This window comes from Octopus sinensis, linkage group LG10 (genome assembly GCF_006345805.1).
Source record: "Octopus sinensis linkage group LG10, ASM634580v1, whole genome shotgun sequence".
Taxonomy (NCBI): domain Eukaryota; kingdom Metazoa; phylum Mollusca; class Cephalopoda; order Octopoda; family Octopodidae; genus Octopus; species Octopus sinensis.
The window spans coordinates 28760087-28783877 of NC_043006.1; the positions used below are offsets into that span (position 1 = coordinate 28760087).

General features: G+C 38.1%; 2 protein-coding genes across 2 annotated transcripts in view; one reads left to right on the plus strand and one right to left on the minus strand.

The window, feature by feature from the left end:
- LOC115216169 (laminin subunit alpha-like) overlaps positions 1-4040 on the minus strand; it is a 140633-nt gene extending 136593 nt beyond the window's left edge. Inside the window, 1 exon segment of the mRNA XM_036506943.1 lies at positions 3364-4040. Coding sequence (XP_036362836.1) covers positions 3364-3786 — 423 coding nt within the window. The 5' untranslated portion in view covers positions 3787-4040.
- Positions 4041-14162: 10122 nt separating this feature from the next.
- LOC115216170 (protein FAM200A-like) lies at positions 14163-16302 on the plus strand. Its single transcript, XM_029785368.1, has 2 exons — positions 14163-14945; positions 16237-16302. The coding sequence occupies exons 1-2, from the start codon at positions 14163-14165 to the stop codon at positions 16300-16302; spliced, it is 849 nt and encodes a 282-aa protein (XP_029641228.1).
- Positions 16303-23791: the final 7489 nt, after the last annotated feature.

Genomic DNA, 23791 nt, shown 5'->3' on the forward strand with positions numbered 1-23791 from the left:
AAATTTTGCGTTGAACATGGGAAATCTGCTATAGAGACATTCAACATGTTTCGGCAAGCTCATGATGACGAGGCAATGGGTCATATGCAATGTTTCAAATAACATCGGTGCTTGAAAAGGAACGGCGGAGCCATAGCTCAATCAAGAGTACGATCATTGTTTTGTTTTGGGGTTTTTTTTCCGATATCCGCACCAGATTTAACACCTGCGGACTCCCACCTGTTTGTCAAGATGAAAATGCAGCTCAAAGGTCACTGTTTTAACACCGTAGTTGAGATCAAAAGCAAATTGCAGAAAATTGCTTATTACCTCGTGTTCATACCTGTGGTTGTATATAGAGAGCAAATTGTAGCGTGGACTGTAGGCATGTGACACCTATTAGTAGTGTTGGCACTGGTAATTTCCAGTAGCCCTAACCTATAATTATATCTTTATAATTATATATGTATATATGCATATATACATGTATTCTTTTATTCTTTTACTTGTTTCAGTCATTTTGACTGTGGCCATGCTGGAGCACTGCCTTTAGTCAAGCAAATCGATCCCAGGACTTATTCTTTGTAAGCCTAGTACTTATTCCATCGGTTTCTTTTGCTGAACTGCTAAGTTGCAGAGACATAAACACACCAGCATCGTTTGTCAAGTGATGTTGAGGGGGACACACATAAACATACACACACATATATATATATACGACAGTTTCCGTCTACCAAATCTACTCACAAGGCTTTGGTTGGCCCAAGGTTATCTGGCCATCTCTTATGGCCAGATTAACCGGATATGGTGTTGTGGATTTCCACCTCGGCATCCGAAACTCAGAGCTTTATCTTGGCTATTGAATAATTGTCACATATTATTTTACAGATCAATTTCCTCTATTTACATAATATTGAGGTCTCTTTCTTTCTTTTGTTATCTTAACGTTTTTACCAATATATATACATACACACATTTACACATTTACACACACACACACACACACACACACCACACACACACACACATATATATATATATATATATATATACATACATGTATACACACATTCATACACATCTATATATCCGCAGACAATCGATTTATATATATATATATATATATATATATATATATATCTTTACTCTTCTTAGATGATTAAGTTCTATTCTACTTGTTGAAGCCTTACCAACCACCCAAACACACACACACACACTATATATATATAATATATATATAATATATATATATATATATATATATATATATATAATATATATAATTATACACACACACATGCTTAATTTGTTGAATACCTAAATTTTACAAATAACTTCTCGTTTCCCATAAGTGGCAGCTAGGCTTAATTAAACTGACTTAATTACTATTTTATGGTATATTTTAAGACAAGACAGCACACCTGAGAAGTTTTCATAGACTCTTGGCAGTGTGTATCATAAATAATATACTCCGAGACCCAATGAGGGAAGCTGTGACTTTATTACCATTATGTAGTATCTTTTATAAACAAGAGAACACAATGCATTAGAATTTTTAGAGATATTTCAGAATTTCAACACGTAGTTTAAGTGGGTGCTTCACAATTCATAGCTGACTGTATGTATGTATATATGTATGGCATACTTACACAAATGTGCCCCTTCTTGAAGTTTTCCAGATATGCCTTTATACACACACACACACACACACACACACACACACACACACATGCACATGTATATATACATATATGTGTGTGTGTGTGTGTGTGTTTGTGTGTGTATTCTTTTATGTGTTTCAGTCATTTGACTGCAGCCATGCTGGAGCACTGCCTTTAGTCGAACAAATTGACTCCAGAACTTATTCTAAGTAAGCCTAGTATTTATTCTATTGGACTGTTTTGCTGAACTGTGAAGTTACAGGGACGTAAACACACCAACATCGTTTGTCAAAACGATAGTGGGGTGGGGGACAAACACAGACACACAAATACATATATTTGATGGGCTTCTTACATTTTCCATCAACCAAATCCACTCATAAGGCTTTGGTCGGCCCGAGACTATAGTAGAAGACACTTGCCCAAGATTCCACGCAGTGGGACTGAACGCGGAACCATGTGGTTGGGAAGAAAGCTTCTTACCACGCATGTATGTATGTATTTATATGCGTATTTATATGTGTTTGTCCCCCACCCCGCCATCACTTGACAACCGATGTTGGTTTATGTCCCCGTAACTTAGCGGTTCGGCAGAAAAGACCGATACAATAAGCACCAGGCTTACAAAGAATAATTCCAGGTGTCGATTTCTTCGACTAAAAAGCGGTGTTCCAGCATGGCCACAGTCAACTGACTGAAACAACTAAAGGAATAAAAGAATACTTATATATACATACACACACACACACACACACATATATATATATATTATATACAAGCAAAGAAAGAAGCACAGATAGATTGAGAGAAGATACACTGAAATATGTACACTTTGTTACATATACTGATATAATAACGGAGATGCACACACACACACACACAAAAGACATCTACGTACGCTGTGGCAAGTACACAAACGCACAACAAATATGTACTGACACCACATTTACACACACATACATATATATAAAGATCACCTATATATTATATATATATATATATTGTTCTTGTAACGAAAGATCGGCATGAGTGAGACGTAACTCCAAAGGCTTACGGAAACACACCTGTATACAGACATACAACTACATAGACTCACACAACTCTCTACAGCTATAAATACATATATATATATATTAGCGGTTCGGCAAAAAAAGAGACCGATAGAATAAGTACTGGGCTTACAAAAAATAAGTCCCGGGGTCGATTTGCCCGACTAAAGGTGGTGCTCCAGCATAGCCGCAGTCAAATGACTGAAACAAGTAAGAGTAAGAGTATATACATACATCTGCATCTAGTAACAGATATAAATATATACAGACACACACACATACAAACACACACATACGTACACATACACATACAAACCCGCATATGCATATAATCGCACGGATATAACTACATACACAACCATACAGTTAAGAGAACTACATACAGACACACAGTCTTAGACACACATGCACAACTAGATACATATGAGCATACACACACTCAGACCGCTACATAGAGATCTACCTACATATGCATAGTCACAGAACTATGTATATATGTATGTATAAAAATATATATAAAAATACAAAATGGGACAAGAACGTAATATATATATATATATATATATATATACATCCAGATATACAAGTGGACAGAAACAGACACACCGATACGTGCGCGCACACAAGCACAAACAGTAAAATTACTGAACGGTAAAAAAGAAAATTTGTCTCACCTGACCCAGTTCCACTGTGAAGTTAACCTTATTGTATTCAATACCCCTGGACAACGGTGGACTTTGCCACCAATTTTCGGTTCCATCGACGGCATAATCAGCCGGGTGTGACTCTCCTTTACTGGTCGAATCACAGTATTCACAAAATTGTCCAGCCTGGATTTCGATATGGGGTTGAATTACCAAATTGTCGTGGGTAATTGGAGTGACTCCTGTCAGACGACAATACATTTCAGGAACGTTGCCGTCAACTCCACATGTGGATGACGCCCAGACGGTCTTTCTTTCGGCTAAGTTTAAATACGGTGGTTGCAATACCTGGCCATCGATAAAGCATGCTAGACTGGTCAGTATGAAGATGACTTTAGTTAACACCTGCAAATCGATGTTCCGTGAGGAGGGTTTACCTTTCGGCTCAGCCATTTTCTCCTCCTCTACCTATCTGCCTTTTGTGTGTGTGTGTGTCAGTGTGTCGATTTTGGCAGTAATAAATTGTTCAGTTAGAGGGGAGAAACCACTTTAAAATGTTTCATTGACTACGATTACTGTCACTTTTACAGAGTGGACGAGTCCACTGTCCACCTTACAAGCAGCAGCTAACACGGTACAAAGTGGAGGTGAAGGTGGAGGTGGTGGTGGCGGTGGTGGTGGTAGGAGAAGTCTTATGAAGCACCAAATCAGAAAGCCGCAACTTTTACGTCACCCCAACGCCATCCCACATCCAGACACAGTTACACAAATACATACACTTAGATACTCACGCACATAGAAATACGCACACTCACACGAACCTATAAACACTCGTAAACATACACACAACGCCCCCACCTCTCTTCTTTCCTCACTATTTCCTTCCATGTATGTACACACACACATACAGCTGAATACCGGTAACACTCCATAGCCAGGACGGACAAACGTGTTTGTGCGTGTGTGTCAAGTGTATATATATATGTGTGTGTGTATACACACACACACACACACACACACACACACACACATATATATATATATATATATATATATATATATGCATGAAAATACATTTTCTATCTATTTTCATGCACGCATAATATGCATACACACACACGCACACATATATACATACAAAATATTACATGTCTGTATATATATATATATATATGAAAATAGATAGAAAATGTATTTTCATGCATATCTATCTCTCTATCAATCTATCATCTATCTATCTATCTATCTATCTATCTATCTATCTATCTATCTATCTATCTATCTATCTTTCTTTCTTTCTGTGTGTATATATGTATGTGCGGATGTGTATATGTTTGTACCTCTCCAAGTTTACATTTAGAAAGCTAGTGATACACAAGCATGTGTATTTTGATTATAAAAATATTAATGAACACCATTAATGACAAATAACTTTATAACAGACAGTGAAGCAATCGGATCTGGTTTTAAATCCTTAAGAGTCACTCACTCCGTGTGACTGTGTGACGACCACATAGTTCTGGTACCGTGTTCAATCCCACTGTGTGGCACCTTGGGCAAGTTTCTTCTACTGTTCTACTGGAGCCTCGGGCCGACCAAAGCCTTGTGAGTGGATTTGGTAGATGGAAACTGAAAGAAGCCCATTTTACACACACACACACACACACACACAACACACACACACACACACATATATATATTATATATATATATATATATATGCATGAAAATGCATTTTCTATTTTCATGCACGCATAATATGCATACACACACACGCACACATATACATACAAAATATTACATGTCTGTATATATATATATATATATATATATATATGAAAATAGATAGAAAATGTATTTTCATGCATATCTATCTCTCTATCATCTATCTATCTATCTATCTATCTATCTATCTATCTATCTATCTATCTATCTATCTATCTATCTATCTATCATCTATCTATCTATCTTTCTTTCTTTCTGTGTGTATATATGTATGTGCGGATGTGTATATGTTTGTACCTCTCCAAGTTTACATTTAGAAAGCTAGTGATACACAAGCATGTATATTTTGATTATAAAAATATTAATGAACACCATTAATGACAAATAACAACTTTATAACAGACAGTGAAGCAATCGGATCTGGTTTTAAATCCTTAAGAGTTACTCACTCCGTGTGACTGTGTGACGACCACATAGTTCTGGTACCGTGTTCAATCCCACTGTGTGGCACCTTGGGCAAGTTTCTTCTACTGTTCTACTGGAGCCTCGGGCCGACCAAAGCCTTGTGAGTGGATTTGGTAGATGGAAACTGAAAGAAGCCCATTTTACACACACACACACACACACACACACACACACATACATACATACATACATACATACACATAAATTATTAAGATTCAGTTGAATTAGGCACTTAATTTGAGGCACCAAATCAGTCTGGTATGGTCCGCGCAGCTCGAAGTTTGGTGAATAGAAAGCAAATAAGTAACAAGGATGTCCAGGTATCAGTGCATTACGGCCGTTTCAAGTGACTCCATTTAATCGATCGATGAAAACATTACATCAATTTGAAATAAACCGCTCTCCTCGGGCGCAGACGACCATATAAATTTCCAACATACAGGATACAACATTATATTTTTTAGCAAATTTTTCATCAATACTAGAGACTAAAATAATTACATTGTTTCTCTTTAGAAACTGGTTGACAAAACTGCAGTGGAAACTAGACTGAGGATTTTAACGTTAGGAAAATAACAATCATCATCACTATCATCACCACCACCAACCCTACACCCCACCATTGTCATCATCATCACAATCATCATTATCATTGCATCACCCTCATCATCATCACAATCATCATCGGATCTTTTCGGTTTGAACGGCAGTTTTTTTAAATAATTTCCACGTAACTAAACACTTTTAAACTTCGTATACTGGTAGAATGTGTTTATAAAATATCTTTTTCTCTTGGCTTTATTGAGAAAATTCTATGGTTTGTAAGATATTTGTTGTTGTTTTTCTTCAATTTCTGCAATTTCAACCAATCAATGACGTCTATTGAGGTGAAAACATCCTGTGCCATATGAATACGTCCCTCGTTTAAGAAACAGATTGGGTTTATTTACATTTCTGAAGAAAAAAAAGATACCCTTCCCCCCACCCCTAACCCTAACTAACCCTAACCCTAAAACAGATTGAAATGCAATAGATCTATACTAGGGTTATAATTATGGGTGACAATTTCATATGACACCGCTAGAAAAAACTGCCGTTCAAACTGAAAAGATCCTCCTCATCATCATCAAGACTACCACATCACTACCATTATCACTGCATCGTCAAAGGCGGCGAGTTGTGACTGAACCGTTAGCACACCGGACAATATGTTTAGAGGCACTTTGTCCGACACATTACGTTCTATGTTCAAATTCTGCCGAGGTCGATTATGCCTTTCATTCTTTCGGGTTCGATTAAATATTAAATAAGTACCTGCTTAGCACTGGGGCATCGATGTAAGTGACTAAGACCCACCCCACCCCCAGCTTCAAAATTTCAGGCTTTGTGTCAATAGTAGAAGGAGTTATCATTACATCATCGTACTCATCATCACCATCACCACCAAAAAAAAGGGGGAAAGTGATGACACTGAATTTGTCATGGCGGATCTTTTCGGTTTGAACGGCAGTTTTTAACAAAATTTCTAGGTAACTAAAAAATTTTAAACTTCGTATACTGGTAGAATGTGTTTATAAAATATCTTTTTCTCTTGGCTTTATTGAGAAAATTCTTTAGTTTGTAAGATATTTTTTGTTTTTTTTTCTTCAATTTCTGCAATTTCAACCAATCAGTGACATCTATTGAGTTAAAAAGCATTCTGTGCCGTATGAATATGTCCCTCGTTTAAGAAACAGATTGGGTTTATCTACATTTGTGATGAAAAAAAAGATACCCTTCCCCCACCCCTAACCCTAACCCTTACTAACCATAACCCTAAAAGAGATTGAAATACAATAGATCGATTCTAGGGTCATAATTATGGATGACAATTTCATATGACACCGCTAGAAAAAACTACCGTTCAAACCGAAAAGATCCGTCATGGCTGGAAGTTACGTATTAAACCAATTGAAATGTTATAAATGTCTAACATATGCGATGTCTGTAGAGATACGCAGGACAACATTGATACAAGCCTTTAAAAAAATGAACGAGTCAAATCTAATTTAGGTCGTCAAAATGTAAAAGAATTTAAATTGAAAATCTATAAAGGACGACAGTAACAGAGAGGAAAATGGAAAATCTATATATATAAAACTGTAGTTGTGTGAGTGTCTGTCTCCTACGATTTAGATTCCTAACTACTCCCACATTTTGCGGTGCAGTTTAACCAAATTCGGGTATCTTATAGTCGTGATTCATATCGAGCCCGTCTGGCTATTAGCGCGCGTCTACGATGAGTCTACGATTTTAAAAATAATTTAACCTCATTTTTTTCCATTTTAACGCATATTTTTTCGTGTGTCGATGGCGGCGGAGTTGGCGTCCATGGTCACACCTGCACCTGTGTTGCTTCTCCCCCTTCTTCCCTCCCTCGTGAAGCTGTGGGGAAGGGAGTGTAAGGAAATCAACGTCGTAAAGCATTGTCAAGGAGACCAGCGTTCTTTTAGAACAACGACTTCATGGCTTGAAGACACCAAAATTACCATCATTTTTTATTCCATTTTTAATGCATTTTTTTGCTATTTTTTTGTTATAACTCACTAAAAATGCTTATATAGTTATTTCCCTTACAAACCCGAGCAACGCCGGGCGATACTGCTAGTCTTTATATATAAAAGTCAAGTTGTGTGTCTGTCTCCTACGATTTAGATTCCTAACTACTCCCACATTTTGCGGTGCAGTTTAACCAAAACCGGGTATCTTATAGTCGTGATTCATATCGAGCCCTTCTGGGTATTAGCGCGCGTCTACGATTTTAAAAAAATTACCATCATTTTTTTCCATTTTAATGCATTTTTTTCGCTATTATATAAGGGAAGTAACTCTCTAAAAATGTGTGCGATGAGTCAACGATTTTTTAAAAAAATTACCATCATTTTTTTGCTATTTTTTGGCTATAACTCTCTAAAAATGCTTATATAGTTATTTCCCTTACAAACCCGAGCAACGCCGGGCGATACTGCTAGTAAAATATATATCGTTACATAAACACACTTGCAACTTAAAGTGAGATTTAATCGCGGATTCTAACAATATTAGGTTTTAACTCTCTCTCTCTCTTACTCTTTCTCAGACACGAACGCACGCACGCACTACATACACACACAGATGCACACACACAGATACACACGAACACAGACACACATTGTACTCTTTCTCAGATTGCTCACAAATGCCATTGACAACATATAGTCTTGTTGAACTGTCGAGTCACAGGCGACCAAACCTGAAATCAGCTCGCCCCGCTATGCAGACTTGATAAAAGAGGTTACAAGAGACCCAGCAACAAAAGAAACGAAAAAAAAAAAAAAAATAAAATGCACATCAAAAGGATGGATAAACCTAATGCAGGGTCAACGAATATCAAGCAGTCAAGCTTTGGAAGCATTATCATTCGAGATGGTAAATGAACATGCATCGAAAATGGACACATACAAGTTACGGGTTTGATTTCCGATATTTGGGCTTAATATGTCAGATGTGGCGTAGGAACTTACTGAAGAACTTGTCAGTCTTTTCGCTGCATTTCGTACATTGTATACACTATTACATACATAGGATCTTACAAACTATAGAATTTTCTCAATAAAGCCAAGAGAAAATGATGTTTTATAAACACATTCTACCAGTATACGAAGTTTAAAACTTTTTAGTTACCTAGAAATTATGTTGCAAAGTGCCGTTCAAAAGGAAAAGATCCCATACATAGATTATTGAATCTATGTTGGCAAAGTAAAAAAAGAAGTGGACAACAGAATGGGATGAATGATGTACACATCCTGTCTCCACATGTGGAAAAATACGTTGAACAAATGAAAAATATAATTCTAGTGCAAATGTTCGCATTTTTCATGTTAGAGAGAGGTAATAAATAAATTCTATTGTTCAGTAACTTCAATTTCTCACGCATTCTGCTGTCAACACTTCCCGTTTATCATTTTCATATCTTTCTGGCTTTGCTGTCATCATTTCCGGTCTTTTTGCTTTCGTATCTTATATTTTAGTTGTCGGAGCACAGCCTTAAAGGGTCTAGTCGAATAAATCGACCCCAGTATTTAGTTTTTAAATCTGACACTTACTCTTAGGCTCTTTTTTGTCATACCTCTAAGTTTTGGAGATGTAAGCAAACCAACACCGGTTGTCAAGCGGAGGGAGCAATCCCATCACTCACTCACACACACACACACACACACACACACAACACACACACACACACACACACATGTATACAGAGCGTCCTCGGTTCTCGACCATAATTTGTTCTGAAAGTGTGTTCGAAAACGGAATTGTTCGAGAACCAAATCATTTTTCCCATTACAATTAATGTAAAAGGGATTAATTCGTTTCCAAGCACCGGATGGATGCTTATTTATATGCTTACACTATATATTTTAGTATAAAAACGTTTATTCAAACTGTAAATAACACACAAAAGTGTGTTATTTCTTAGAAGGTGAGTCCTCTTCCATAAAAACTTCCGGTAACTGTCTTCCGAAGGTTTCTTCCCTTCTCTGTCTCTTTGGTCCAGTAAATCTTTCTCTGTGTTTTTTCTTTTTTCTTTCAGTAAAAACCTGTCCAATGTTAGTTGTTTTTGCCTGCGTTGTAAAATGTTCCTAAAATGAAACTTGACATTATCATTGAAAAAGTTTACTGCTCTATTTACTACCACTGTAGCAGAGTGATATTTTCCCACAAAACTTTGCATATCACCCCGTTTAGCACAAATGTCTTTGATTAAAGAACTTGGGACACCCTCCCTTCCTTCTCCTCAGAAGTCATTTCCTCAGCCAGTCTTTTGCTGTTCATTTTGAAGGTGTACGAGCTCTTCGGTGGTAAGCTCAGTACGGTTGTCTTCCATCAGCTCTTCAGTATCTTCATTCTCAACATCCATGCCCATAGCTTTCCCCATAGAGACAATATCATCAACAATAGCAATTTCCTCGACAGCAGCAGTACTTGTAGCTGTCTCAAACCCCTCATAGTCTCGTTCTGGTAGACAGTCTGACCATGCTGAATTCATGGTTCTGAGACTCACTTGGTTCCATGCATTATCAATAAGATTAACACAATTCAGGATATTGAAATGATTTTTCCAAAATTTTCTGAGGATTAATTGGGTGTTATTAGCGACCTGAAAATACTTTCGAAGCAGGGCTTTTGTGTAAAGTTTCTTAAAATTTGCAATGACCTGTTGGTCTATTGGTTGTATTTTGAGGAGTTGTGTTAGGTGGCAGGTATTTGACCTGAGTAAAATCAAACTCTTCAACTAAGTCATCCTCCAAACCTGGAGGAGGAGCGGGAGCGCTGTCTAAGACGAGAATACATTTTAGTGGCAAGTTTTTTCTTACAGATATTTTTTAACACTCGGGGCAAAAACTTCATGAATCCACTCAATAAAAAATTGTCTGGTTACCCAAGCTTTCGTATTAGCCCGCCACAAAACAGGCAATTTACACTTCATAACAGTCTTTCTTTTGAAAACTCTCGGATTATCGGAATGGTAAACAAGCAATGGCTTGACCTTGAAATCGCCACTTGCATTACCGCATAGCAAAAGAGTGAGTCTATCTTTCATTGACTTATGCCCTGGCAATGCTTCTTCCTCCTTAGTAATATAGGTCCTATTTGGCATACGTTTCCAAAATAATCCTGTTTCACCCCCGTTAAACACTTGTTGGGGGAGATAACCTCCTTCCTTTCTCAAGTCACTAAACTCAATCAAATTTCTCAGCCGCTTCCTTGTTTGAACTCGCCGCCTCTTCATGCCTAATTACACTGTGTATTTGACCTGAGTAAACTCAAACTCTTCTTAAATTTCTCGAACTAGCCTCTGCAAGCTTTGAATTCAAAAGTGTCTCTTTCAGCATTTGTACCAGGGCAAGAGCATTATAAATTTCTAATGCTTTCTCACAAATAAATGCTTTACTGATACTGTCACCTGCTAACTGTTTCTCATTTATAAAAATAAGCAATAACTTTTCCACTTCTTCGAGTACCTTTGGTCTTTGTTTATTAATAACAGTCACTCCTTTTGCAACATCAACTGCTGTTATCACTTCCCTATTTTTTTAGAATAGTAGATATTGTCGATTTAGGCAGGCCGTACTGCCCAGCGAGATCTAACACACGAACGCCATTTTTTGTGTTTTGCGATGATTTCTTTCTTCACCGCAATTGTTTTTCTCTCAACTTTTCTTTTTCCTTTACCGGTATCACTGCTAGCTTTCTTTGGAGCCATGACTAAGGGCTAATGAAAAGAAAAAAAAGGCTCAGTACGATAAAAGTGAAAAGAAAAGCATGGCACAACGCATGAATGTATACAACAGGGCGGTCGACTCAGAAATGATACCATTCGGGTTAACTCGGTTCGACAACGTTGTTCGAGTACCGAAATTTCGTTCGATAACCGAGGCATTTTCATCTTGAATTTTCTGTTCAAAAGCCGGTTTGTTCGATATGTGAGACGTTCGAGAACCAAGGTTGCTCTGTATATATATATATATATATGCAGGAAGTACTCGCGTGTCCGAATGCAGCAAGTTGTTAGAAAGTAGAAAAATTACTCGGATGTTACCAAAGCACCCTCCAAAAAGAGCAAAGGGAGACCAATCGTCAGAGTTGGAGTTACTGATCTGTTGTAGAAATAGGCAAGCAATGTACTAAATCAGGGGTCGGCAAAGAGGTCAGTATTGATCCCTGGAAATCACTGGTTATCCGAGAGGTCGATAAACTCCGTTAAGCAATTTTGAGCTATATTATTGGCGGACTAAATCTGGAAAAGCCAAAACTCACTTATTTTCAGCCAAATATTGATGCAATAACTAATATTCAGCGAACACATATTTTATATTAAATATTCTGAGTTTGTTCTTTATCAATTTCGATAAGTATTTTAATTAAATTTCTATAATATTTCTTCTTAGTAAGTAGTAATGACACAAAGAACGAAGGAGTTGTTGTATTCAAAAAATCTTTTATTAATTATACTTTTTAATATTATGTTAAAATTTACATGATAGGGAGATACGTTTTCAACAATTCCATGGAGGGATTAATGATTATAAGACGTTTGCCGATCCCTAATTTAGGCTCTTTTCAATGTCCTTCCTGATCAACAGGTGGATAATGTTATCTGTGGAAGGGACTACTAAGTGACTTGGAGAGCTGCCAAATCTCTCTGTTGCCATAGTTTGGAAACGAAGTGGCTAAAGTCCCAAGCTGTCGGTATGCAGGTTTGCAAATACAGGGTGTTCGAGCTAAATTTGACGAGTTTTTTTATGTCTCCATTTTTCAAAAACTGCTTGATGCATGGGTGAAAAGTCAACGGCGCCAGAGGGCACAAAACTTAAAGTTGTAGTTGAGAAAAAGTTAGCTGGCATGAAGGACTGAAAGTCATCAAAATATTGGAAAAGAGTTACCTGTATCATGATGATTCGCGCTGGGTATCAAAATGCCAACCTCATGGTTGCTGCTCGAAGCTCTGTGAACACTATAAAGTAATAGTTCTTAACCTTGGGGGGAGGGACGTCGATAACTTCGGGGGGGGGGGGGCAAGCCGTTGAGGAAAAGCAGGAATTTATCTAATTATATTTGTTAATCTCTTAACGAGAGCATAGTCAAATAATGAGAAATTTATGAAAAAATGCAAAAATATCACCTTATACCTTCAGTTTTCTTATTCTACTATCTTATCATTCTACTAGCTTGCTTTTTCTCTGTTCTTATTGACCCCACTTCACATCCCTCAAAACCCTCACTAATTCTGAATTGTAACTTTAACATTTGCCTTTATTTTGTAATTTTTTTCGTTACAAGTCTCAGGTTGGTAGATTATAAACTAGTTTGATCCACAGTTTTCACATATATGAAATAATGTGATTCTTAAAAATCAAGAGACATGCTGAAACATTATTAAATAATTATAGTAACATACTAAGAAATATTAACTTAATTTTTAAAAATTGAAAACTATTTTAAAATTTTAGCAAGAAGGAAAATATGATAAATTTAAAAATAGGAAATAAAACAAAAAATATGTAATAGGTTCTACTATTGCTCAATTTAATAAAGTTTCAAAAGCAATAAAACCAAAATTTTTTATATTAAATGTTTGTTTAAAACTTCAATGGTTGTTGAGGCTTCCTATGAGATCGCCATGTTGATTGTAAAGAGCAAGAAGAGTCATAACATCGGAGATTCTCTCATAAAACCAAGTGTACTCCGTGCAGCAGAACTTGTTCTATAGAAAGATAGTGCAAACAAGCTTTCCCAGATTTCACTATCAAACGATACAGTCAATAGAAGGACCGACGACTTGTCTCAAGACATCAAAGATCAAATTCTCGACCAGGTAAGATATTCTCCTGTTTTTGCCATCCAGTGTGACGAAACGACTGACATTGCTCAGTGTTCTCAACTACTGGTATATGCTCGTTTTGCGTCAGGCAAATATGTAAAAGAGGAGATGTTCTTTTACTCTATGGATAGTTATACAACAGCAGCAGCTATTTTTCGTGATGTATCAAACTCCTTTCCGGAAAAACTAACTTTCGTAGCATTCGCTTAGAGGGGTGTGCATTGATGGGGCTCCAACCATGCTTGGTCTGCAGTCTGGATTCATTACTAGGGTGAAAGAAAAAATCCATCTGTTGTTTCATCGTGAAGCCTTAGCATCCAGAACCGTACCTACTGAAATGAGAAACGTCCTGAACGTGGCTATCAAGGTTGTCAACTTTGCTAAATGTGGAACCTTAAACATTCGTCTTTTCAAACTGTTGTTTGAATCTGAATACGAAGCATTGCTTTTTCACACGAACGTACAATGGCTATCAGAGGGGAACATGCTTGGACGGCTTTATGAACTACGAGATGTAACAATATTTCTTGATTTGCAGCAGAAAGCAGATCTCCATGACAAGTTCCAGTCTGAAGGCTTTCAGCTATTTCTAGCTTACCCGGTGGACATCTTCGAAGCGTTGAATGCTCTCAACCTTAAACTACAAGGGAAAAACATCAACATTCTCACGCACCACGACACCATTCGAACCTTAAAGAAACAAATAATCACTCATCTAACTGACTTGAAAACAGAATTCATCAGATGCTTCCCAGATATAGAGGAAAAGCGTGAAGCTTGGAAATTCTTCAGGAACCCATTTCATTGTGAAGTGACTGATGTTTTGGATGAAGTGCAAGAGGAGTTTCTTGAGCTGAAGTTCAACTCCCCAGCTAAGGAAGACTTTAAAGAACTGGATCTTGAAATGTTCCGGATCAAGTACCTTCCTGTTTACCCTCTGATCTCACATCAGACTCTTTGGATTTTAGCTATGTTTGGACCCACGTATCTTTGTGAAGCTGCATCTTCCACACTCGTTACTGTAAATATCAAGTACAGAAACAGGCTGAACGTTGAAAGGGACTTACGTTGTGCACACTCTGGCATTCAACCACGCAGTCAAGATCTTGTAGCTAAGAAGCAGTGTCAAGTTTCTCACTTTGTGATTATATATAAAATTATACATATTTTGTATAATGTGACTAATTCGTATTCAATAAAAAGTCTAAAAACATATTTTAGATTTTATTTAAAATCTGTGAGGGAATTTTATTCATAGATGCAAGGAAACATTCCCCCTCACTAGCACCAAAGAAGGCTGAGGTTGTTTCATCTGCGAGGAAAGTGACGGCCTCATTTTTGGGAGGATGCAAAATACATTGTGCTTATTGACTATCTTCAAAAGGGACACAGCATCAATGGAGCGTACTATACCATCTTGCTGAGGCAGTTATGTGATATCTGATACTCTTTTATTTGTTTCAGTCACTTGACTGCAGCCATGCTGGAGCACCACCTTTAGTCGAGCAAATCGACCCCAGGACTTATTCTTTGTAAGCCTAGTACATATTCTATCGGTCTCTTTTGCCGAACCGCTAAGTTACGGGGACGTAAACACACCAGCATCAGTTGTCAAGCGACGTTGGGGGACAAATACAGACACACAAACATACACACACATACATACATACATACATACATACATACATACATACATACATACATACATACATATATATACATATATACGACGGGCTTCTTTCAATTTCCGTCTACTAAATCCTCTCACAAGGCTTTGGTCGGCCCGAGGCTATAGTAGAAGACATTTGCCCAAGGTGCCACGTAGTGGGACTGAACACGGAACCATGTGGTTCGTAAGCAAGCTACTTACTACACAGCCACTCCTAAGCTTATGTTGACTTTTTAAGCAACAGGATGAAAGCTTCACCAATGGGATCCAAGCACTGAGGCACTGATGGAAGAAGTGTGTGGACCGCTTGGGAGACTATGTTGAAAAATAAACCTCATTTGGTCGCATTCCGTGAGGGTATCTTGAGCAACCTGTGCACTTTTCAGCCGTCCCTCGTAACATATCAACCCACTTCAAGTAATTTTCTGGAATAAGATGCTAAAGTGTGATTATCACTAAAAATTATTGATTTAAAAACAGTAATTCCTTCGTTCTTTTGTGCCGTTACTCTTTTTTTAGTAAGAAATGTCTAAATATTTAAAGAAATTTAATGAAAATACTAAACGAAATTAATAAAGAACAATTATATTAGTCATTGATATAGTTGGAATATTTAATGTGAAATATGTTTGGTGTTTACTAGTTATTATATCGATATTTGACTGGAAATTTGAGTTTTAGCCTTGAATTACGGCGCTGTTCCACATAAGATAGATAGCTAGCTAAATAGATAGATAGATAGATAGATAGATAGATAGATAGATAGATAGATAGATAGATAGATAGATAGATAGATAGATAGATAGATAGATAGATAGATTGATAGATAGATAGATAGATAGATAGATAGATAGATAGATAGATAGATAGATAGATAGATAGATAGATAGATAGATAGATAGGTAGATAGATAGATAAAAATATCAGAGAGCGACCTGGTGTAGTGCTGAATGAGTAGCAGGGTGAGTAGGACAAGGCTGTTAATCATATGGTGGTGGTTTTACTCAGAGGGATATACTGAAAGGTTCTGGTCATAGACTAAACTGAAGGAACAATGTTGCATTTGTTCTGTCTGATAGAGAATAAAGTAGCGATGGCAGGTACAGGCGACGTATTTGGGGTAGTGGTGGCAGGAAGTGCTGATGGTGAGGATGGTGTTGTTGTTGGTGGTGGTGTTCGCGATTTGCGGTGGTGGTGACTATAATGGTGATGATGGAGAACGTATTCGTTGATGGTGGTGGTAGGAAATGTGTTGTTTCCAGTTGTAAGCGTGGGTGCAGCGACGGCGGTGGTGGTGATGGTGTTGGTGGTGGTGGTGGTGGTGGCGGCGGCGGCGGCGGCGGCGGCGGCGGTGGTGGTGGTGGTGGTGGTGGTGGTGGTGGGGAAGTTTATTTTGGGAGTGTTGGCAGTGTTAAAGGGAGTGGCGCGCTTAGTACTGGCGTTGACGTAGATTGGGGAAGTAGTAATGATGGTAATTATGAAGAGAATGTGGTAATAAAGTGAAAGTAAACTGTCCTAAAAATGAAAGTAAACTGCGATAGTAACGGGAAATAACGACAGTCTTATCCACATATATACATTATTTGGATTATAAATGGTAAAGTCAAATGACTTTTCTCAAAAAAGAAATTGACTTGTATAGCCCGAGTGAATCCACGGGAACAACGCCACCTCTTCCCGCCGATTCTTTCTGCATAGCTCATGAATTGTGCATGTAACAGTGTTAGCTATCATGCGTCGACATACAAGCTTTCCCTAACCCTAAAACCCTAAAACCCAAGTCCTAAAACTCTAACCCTAACCCTAAAACCCTAACTCTAACCCTAAAACCCTAACCCTAACACCCTAACCCTAGGGTTTTAGGGTTAGGGTTTTAACTGAATTGCTTTCTCTGAAGTCTTCGTCGATGAGGATAGTACGTTCGAACGTACTCCAATTACTATTGGTGTTCTCCAATAACGACAATTGCATCAACAACAGCAGCAACAGTAGCCGTTCAAGAATTTGGACCTGGAGATCTCCATTTCCAGTGACTTCGAGGGCCACTTCCCAGTGGTGTTGGGCGTCAACGAAGAGCCCTCGACAACAACAAGACGACTAAAGTTTTTTTTTTTTTTTTTTTTTTTTTTCAAGGTTTGGGGTCTCCCGCCCCTAAGCCCTAGATCATCACCTAATCACCCTTACCCGCGACTGAAATAAATACTTAAACATCACTAGAAGACATTGTACAATCAGGTGCCTGTGGATGTGGCGTAACGAGGGAGTTCGAAATACCTCCACATGCGTTACCCACCACCACCGACTTTGTTGCCTCATAACTTCCAGAAGAATGTATATGTTTAAATGACATTTTCTACAAATACGCTTCAGAGTGATGAGATCAGAAGTTCTCAACAAATTTTGGTCGGTGGACCCTTTTCATTACTATTTTATTCTTGTGGAGCCCGTAGCCATTCGATGTTTAAAAACTAGCTTCATAAATACTTCTTTCAAAATTCCTATTTTGTTTTTCACATTTGTGTAGATTGAACTATGTAAAACGTTCGAGAAAGGAACCTAGCTATTTCTTGCAATACATACCAATACAGACCATCTAAAGCAAAATTTTTTTACAGGGCCCTTAGAATACTATTGCGGATCCCCAACTTGCTATTTTATTGCATGGACCCACCAAAATTTAGATCTTTACCTTTTGACCTACAGATTTAAAAAATAATTTTTTGTGACTAAACACTTTGAAACTTCGGACACTGGTAGAATATGTCATATAAAACATATTTTACTCTTAGCATTTTTGAGAAAAACTTATATTTACGAAGTTATTTCACGTTAAAGTTGTCGTATTTCAGTAATTTCAACCAATCAATGACGTGTATTCAGCTGAATAAAATGTCGGCCGTTGTTTGTCAACAACAACTATCGGCGGTGTATATTTCATTTGTCACTCTTATTTATGACATCGTTCGTGCGTTTGTACTGGTTTTAAGGTTTTAGGGTTAGGGTTGGGGTTTTAGGGTTAGGGTGTTAGGGTTAGGGTTTTAGGGTTTTAGGGCTAGGGTTAGGATTAAGGTTTTAGGGTTAGGGTTAGGATTAAGGTTTTAGGGTTAGGGTTAGTGTTGTCATAAATAACAGTGACAAACGAAATATACACCGCCGATAGTTGTTGTTGACAAACAACAGCAGTAATTTTATTCAGCTGAATACACGTCATTGATTGGTTGAAATTACCGAAATACGAGAACTTTAACGTGAAATAACTTCGTAAATATAAGTTTTTCTCAAAAATGCTAAGAGTAAAATATGTTTTATATGACACATTCTACCAGTGTCCGAAGTTTGAAAGTGTTTAATTACAAAAAATTATTTTTTAAATCTGTAGGTCAAAAGGTAAAGATCCCAAAATTTTATATGGACCCTGGTTGAGAACCACTCGTATGGATTCTAATTGTATAAGAATTTATTGAGGAAAAGATTTTTCCGTGGGTTGGGTGAGAAGTTTCGGAAAATTCACACGAGTCAGCTTTCTTTACATATAAGTTTCAGAAAAATGGGTAATTCTTAATGAAATTTTTTTTATAAATACCTTTCAGAGTGTGTAGATTACGATTATATAATGTGAAAAAAATAAATTTGGTGGGTTCGTGCACATACATACTAACAACACACATTACATATATCTACAAAATGAAACTTAATCCGGTTTTTACATTCTGGCTCCACTCGTCTCATCACCGTGATGGTGTTGCTGAAACTGCAGAGGTTGTTGCTGCTGCTGCTGCTGTTGCAGTTGTTGTTTCTGTTGCTGCTACTGTTGTGTTATTACTTCTATTGCTGTTGTCCTTTCTGTCTCTGTTGTTGTTGTTGTTGTTGTTGCTGTAGTTTAATGTTGTTGTTGTTGATGTTGTTGTTGTTGTTGTTGTTTTTGTTGTTGTTGTTGTTGTTGTTGTTGTTGTTGTTGTTGTTGTTGTTGTTGATGATGATGATGATGTTGTTGTTGTTGTTGTTAAGCAACAAGACGGGTAAGGGTGATTAGGTGATGGTCTAGGGCTTAGGGGCGGGAGACCCCCAGACTTTGATAAAAAACAAAAAAAACTTTAGTCGTCTTGTTGTAGTCGAGGGCTCTTCGTTGGACGCCCGACACCACTGGCCCTCGAAGTCGCTGGAAATGGAGATCTCCAGGACTAAATTCTTGAACGGTTACTGTTGTTGATGCAATTGTCGTTATTATTATTGTTGTTGTTATTGTTATTGCTTAGCTTCAGGTGTCAACCAGCCTTTTGCTTGAACATAGCTTCAATCAAAGGTGTTCCGTGCTTTGCTTCGTTCTTTTTTCCCCTTTCATTTTTCAATCATTCTATATTTTAGGACTATTCAAGTGTGATTTGAAGGTGATTTGATTGCTATTACTGGCCCGTCGTAGTGACGGCTCTGTTATTCGTTATTTGTAATTAAATCAATTAATAACAGCGTTTGGTTTCAAAATGCATTAAAAACATCTTAGATTTCACAAGTTAAGATGTTTGTTGTTATACAGCGACATCAGTTCCTGTGTTTTTGCTATAAAAGTAATAATATAACACCCACCCCCGTCGCCACTCTCCTTCGGTTTCGAAAGAAAGGGAGAGAGTAAGAGAAAAAGAGAGAGTGGGGGGGACACAACTTTTTAATCGTAAATTTTAATAAAGATTATGGTTTGATTCTGTTATTGTTTTATTTGTTCAGCATCAAGTTTACCCCGATCAAGCAAGCAGTTTTATGATCAAAGACACTCCAATAATGACCAAGACGTCTTATTCCTATGTGTAGGAGATTCATGATTAAGCACGCCGGGCAAAATGCTTGGTGGCGCTTCGTCCGTCTTTACGCTCTGAGTTTAAATTCCGTCGAGATCGACTTTGCCTTTCATCCATCCCTTTGGGGTCGATAAAATAAGTTCCAGTTGAGCACTGGGGTCGATGTAATCGACTAAAACCCCTCCCCTAAAATTGCTGGCCTTGCGCCAGAATTAGAAACCTATAATTATTATTCAACTTCTTGGATGTGAATAGCGTGTGTGATTTGGGGGACCTGACTTAATCACTCTTACCTCAGTCTAAATCTGTACACTTACGTTTAGTCCTATTCCGCGCATGTACACAAGGCGTCACCTTACAGATCCTTCTTAAAAATTATACATGGCTGAGTACCACATAGTACACCCAGACGTACAGTGAGTCTGGATATATTGCTTTCTCTCCACTACCCCAGTCTATTTCCACACGACCGTAGGCTTTTGAGATCACAGCAGAGATGAGCAAAAGTGGACTCGGCCAGAGCACAATAGATGTTGTTTCTTTGTTGGTACAAATATTATGATACAAAAGGTTGTTGTTTGTTCCTTCTCGAGCCACGCCTGATTCATAGGGCCGGTTTCCTGGTTTCCTTGGCGTATATGTTCCACACTTCGACGGGACGCCGGTCCGTCGCAGGTGAGCTGCAAGATGCAGGAGGAAAGAGTGAGAAAAAGTTGTGGCGAAAGAGTCAGCAGAAGTTCGCCATTACCTTTTGCCGGAGCCGCGTGGAACTTAGGTGCTTCGCTCATAAACACACATATCGCCCGGTCTGAGATTCGAACCCGCGATCGCTTGACCGCGAGTCTGCTGCTCTAACCACTAGGCCATGTGCCTCCACATGATACTAGGGTACTACTATACATCTCGGCACAGATTTGGAGGCCAGACGTTGCAACAGTTTCTCTGAGTGTTTCTCTAATTAGAAAATGTGATGTTGTTCTCGATGCGTTATATGCATGTCCGGGTGTTTGAAGGTGGTCTTTCATTGTTGCATTTTTGTTGGTTTGTGTAGATAAAGAGTATTTTTGGAGGCCTTTTAGTTTATTATGGTTTGTTGTAGAGAAACTGAGAGTCCCAGGTAGAACTAGCTCACTCATGCTCAATATGTCTGCATGTGTGGTGTATGTGTGTGTGCGCCCGCGTGTGTATGTGTGCGCGTGCGTCGTGTGTGTGTGTGTGTGTGTGGTATGTTCGTTGAGTGTGATGATGGTTAATTGTATTTGATGTTTGGTGTTATTGCTAAGAGATACAATGAATTTAGTTGGTACTGCTGTGTCTATTGTTTTGGAGCCAGGTTTCTGGGTCATTTATAGAGTTAGATTTGGCATGTAGCTGTATCTAGAGAATAGCAGGGGGGTGTATAATGTTTGTTATACGTATGTTGGCGGGTGTGGGAAGTTCGTGTATTTGGCTGTCTGGATGTTGGAGATAGTAGAGTATCGTATAAATACTAGTTCAAAAGAGTGGACGACAGGACGGAATTCTTCTGTTACTCCATTCTATAGACTGGAAGTTCTGTGGTTCTTCGCACCATAAATAAACTTATTCACCAGCGGTTTATTTGCTAAATAACGTTTTGTGTTATTTATTAAAGTGTTGGGTATTTCTTGTATTAGTAGTTAGCGGGGTACAAAGTGGAAAGCTTCGCCAGTGTTACTTTAGCGTGCGGTCTATCGCAGTATCCGAAGTCTATGCTGTGAAATGACCGGATCTGGGTTATGATTAGGATTAGAGCTAGGGTTAAAGTTAAGTTTAGGATTTAGGGTTTAAAGTTAGGGCTAGGTTTGGGTTTAGGGTTCGGGTTGAGGTTAGGATTTAGGGTTAGGGTTAGGGTTTAGGATTAGAGGTTAGGCTTAAGAGTTAGAGTTAGGGTTTTGTAGTTGAGATAATCATGTATTTTCTGCGTTAGGTTTGTGAGTTCTATGGTGACTGAATGTAAAGATCTGATTCCGTGTTGTTATTTGGAGAGGGGGGAAGGGCGGCGATCCGGCAGAATCGTTAGCACGTCGGGCGAAATATTTAGCGATATTTCGTCTGCTCTTACGTTCTGAGTTCAAATTCAGCCGAGGTCGACTTTACCTTTCATCCTTTCGGGGTCGATTAAATAAGCACCCGTTACGCACTGGGCCGATGTAATCGACTTCATCCCTTTGTCTGCTCTTGTTTGTCCCCTTTATGTTTAGCCCTCTGTGGGCAATAAATAAATATATTTGGAGAGGAGGATCTACCGGCAAAGGTGGGCACCGTTAATCGAAAAGTTAACTTCGTTAACAGTTAATCCGTTAACCAAAAAGTTAAAACTTCGATAACCGTTAATCTGTTAATTCTTTTAAAAAATGTAACGGAAGTTATCGATAAACCGTTAACGTTAATTTTCATTAGAGAAAAATACAAAAAAAAAATCAATTTTTGCACTAAAACCACCTAAAAACACCTTTAAAAAGTACCAAAACTATAGAATCAAGTACTTTTTGGGACTTTTTAAGAATTTAGTACCCCAAAACTATAGTGATTTTTTTTTTTTTTTTTTTTTGCTTTGAAGTTTAAAAGTGCTGATTTTATAGTTTTGGCCCTTGTTTTAGGTTTTAAAGGCTTTTAGAGAGAGAAAAGGGTAAAAAAAAAAACTCAAGTGAAACACAATATTAGTATTAGACTAAAAAAGGTTATTGATAAAGTGGCCTTAAAAATATAAAAATAAAAATGAAAAACACGATACATATATAATTTAATCTTTCCTCTTCTTCTCGTTCTCCATTTTGTTCATGAGATGCATGCTGCCCTTCACGGAAATTAGCATGTCGAAGTTTTCATCAGACAGAAACGATCTCTTGGCTTTCAAGGTGTCCTTGCCCATAGAGAACAAACGCTTCACTGCAGCACTAGAGGGGATGGCTATGTTGAACTTGATGAAACCAATCCACCAACATTTGCTCACCCAAGAAGGCAAGTCTCTAACCAGGTCTTGACCAAATTCTGAGCCATGTCATTGAGTGATCTGTGGCTCCCGTTGCTCTCTTTTGACTGGGTAACACCACTGAAGAAATCCTCCTCCTCCTCCTCCTCCTCATCCATAACTGCTTATTCATGGGTTAACGAAGTTGCTCCTGCCGCAGGTATACCTGGCCAAAGGCGACGAGCTGGCAGAAACGTTAGCACGTCGGGCGAAATGCTTAGCGGTATTTCGTCTGCCGTTACGTTGTGAGCTCAAATTCCGCCGAGGTCGACTTTACCTTTCATCCTTTCGGGGTCGATAAATTAAGTACCCGTTACGCACTGGGGGTCGATGTAATCAACTTAATACCTATGTCTGTCCTTGTTTGTCCCCTCTATGTCTAGCCCCTTGTGGGTAATAAAGAAATAGGTGTA

Coding starts and splice junctions, on each gene's coding strand:
- LOC115216170 (XM_029785368.1), top strand. CDS start 14,163: ATGCTTGGTCTGCAGTCTGGATTCATTACTAGGGTGAAAGAAAAAATC. Junction 14,946..16,236: donor CATCTTCCACACTCGTTACT/GTAAATATCAAG, acceptor GGTGTTTACTAG/TTATTATATCGATATTTGAC.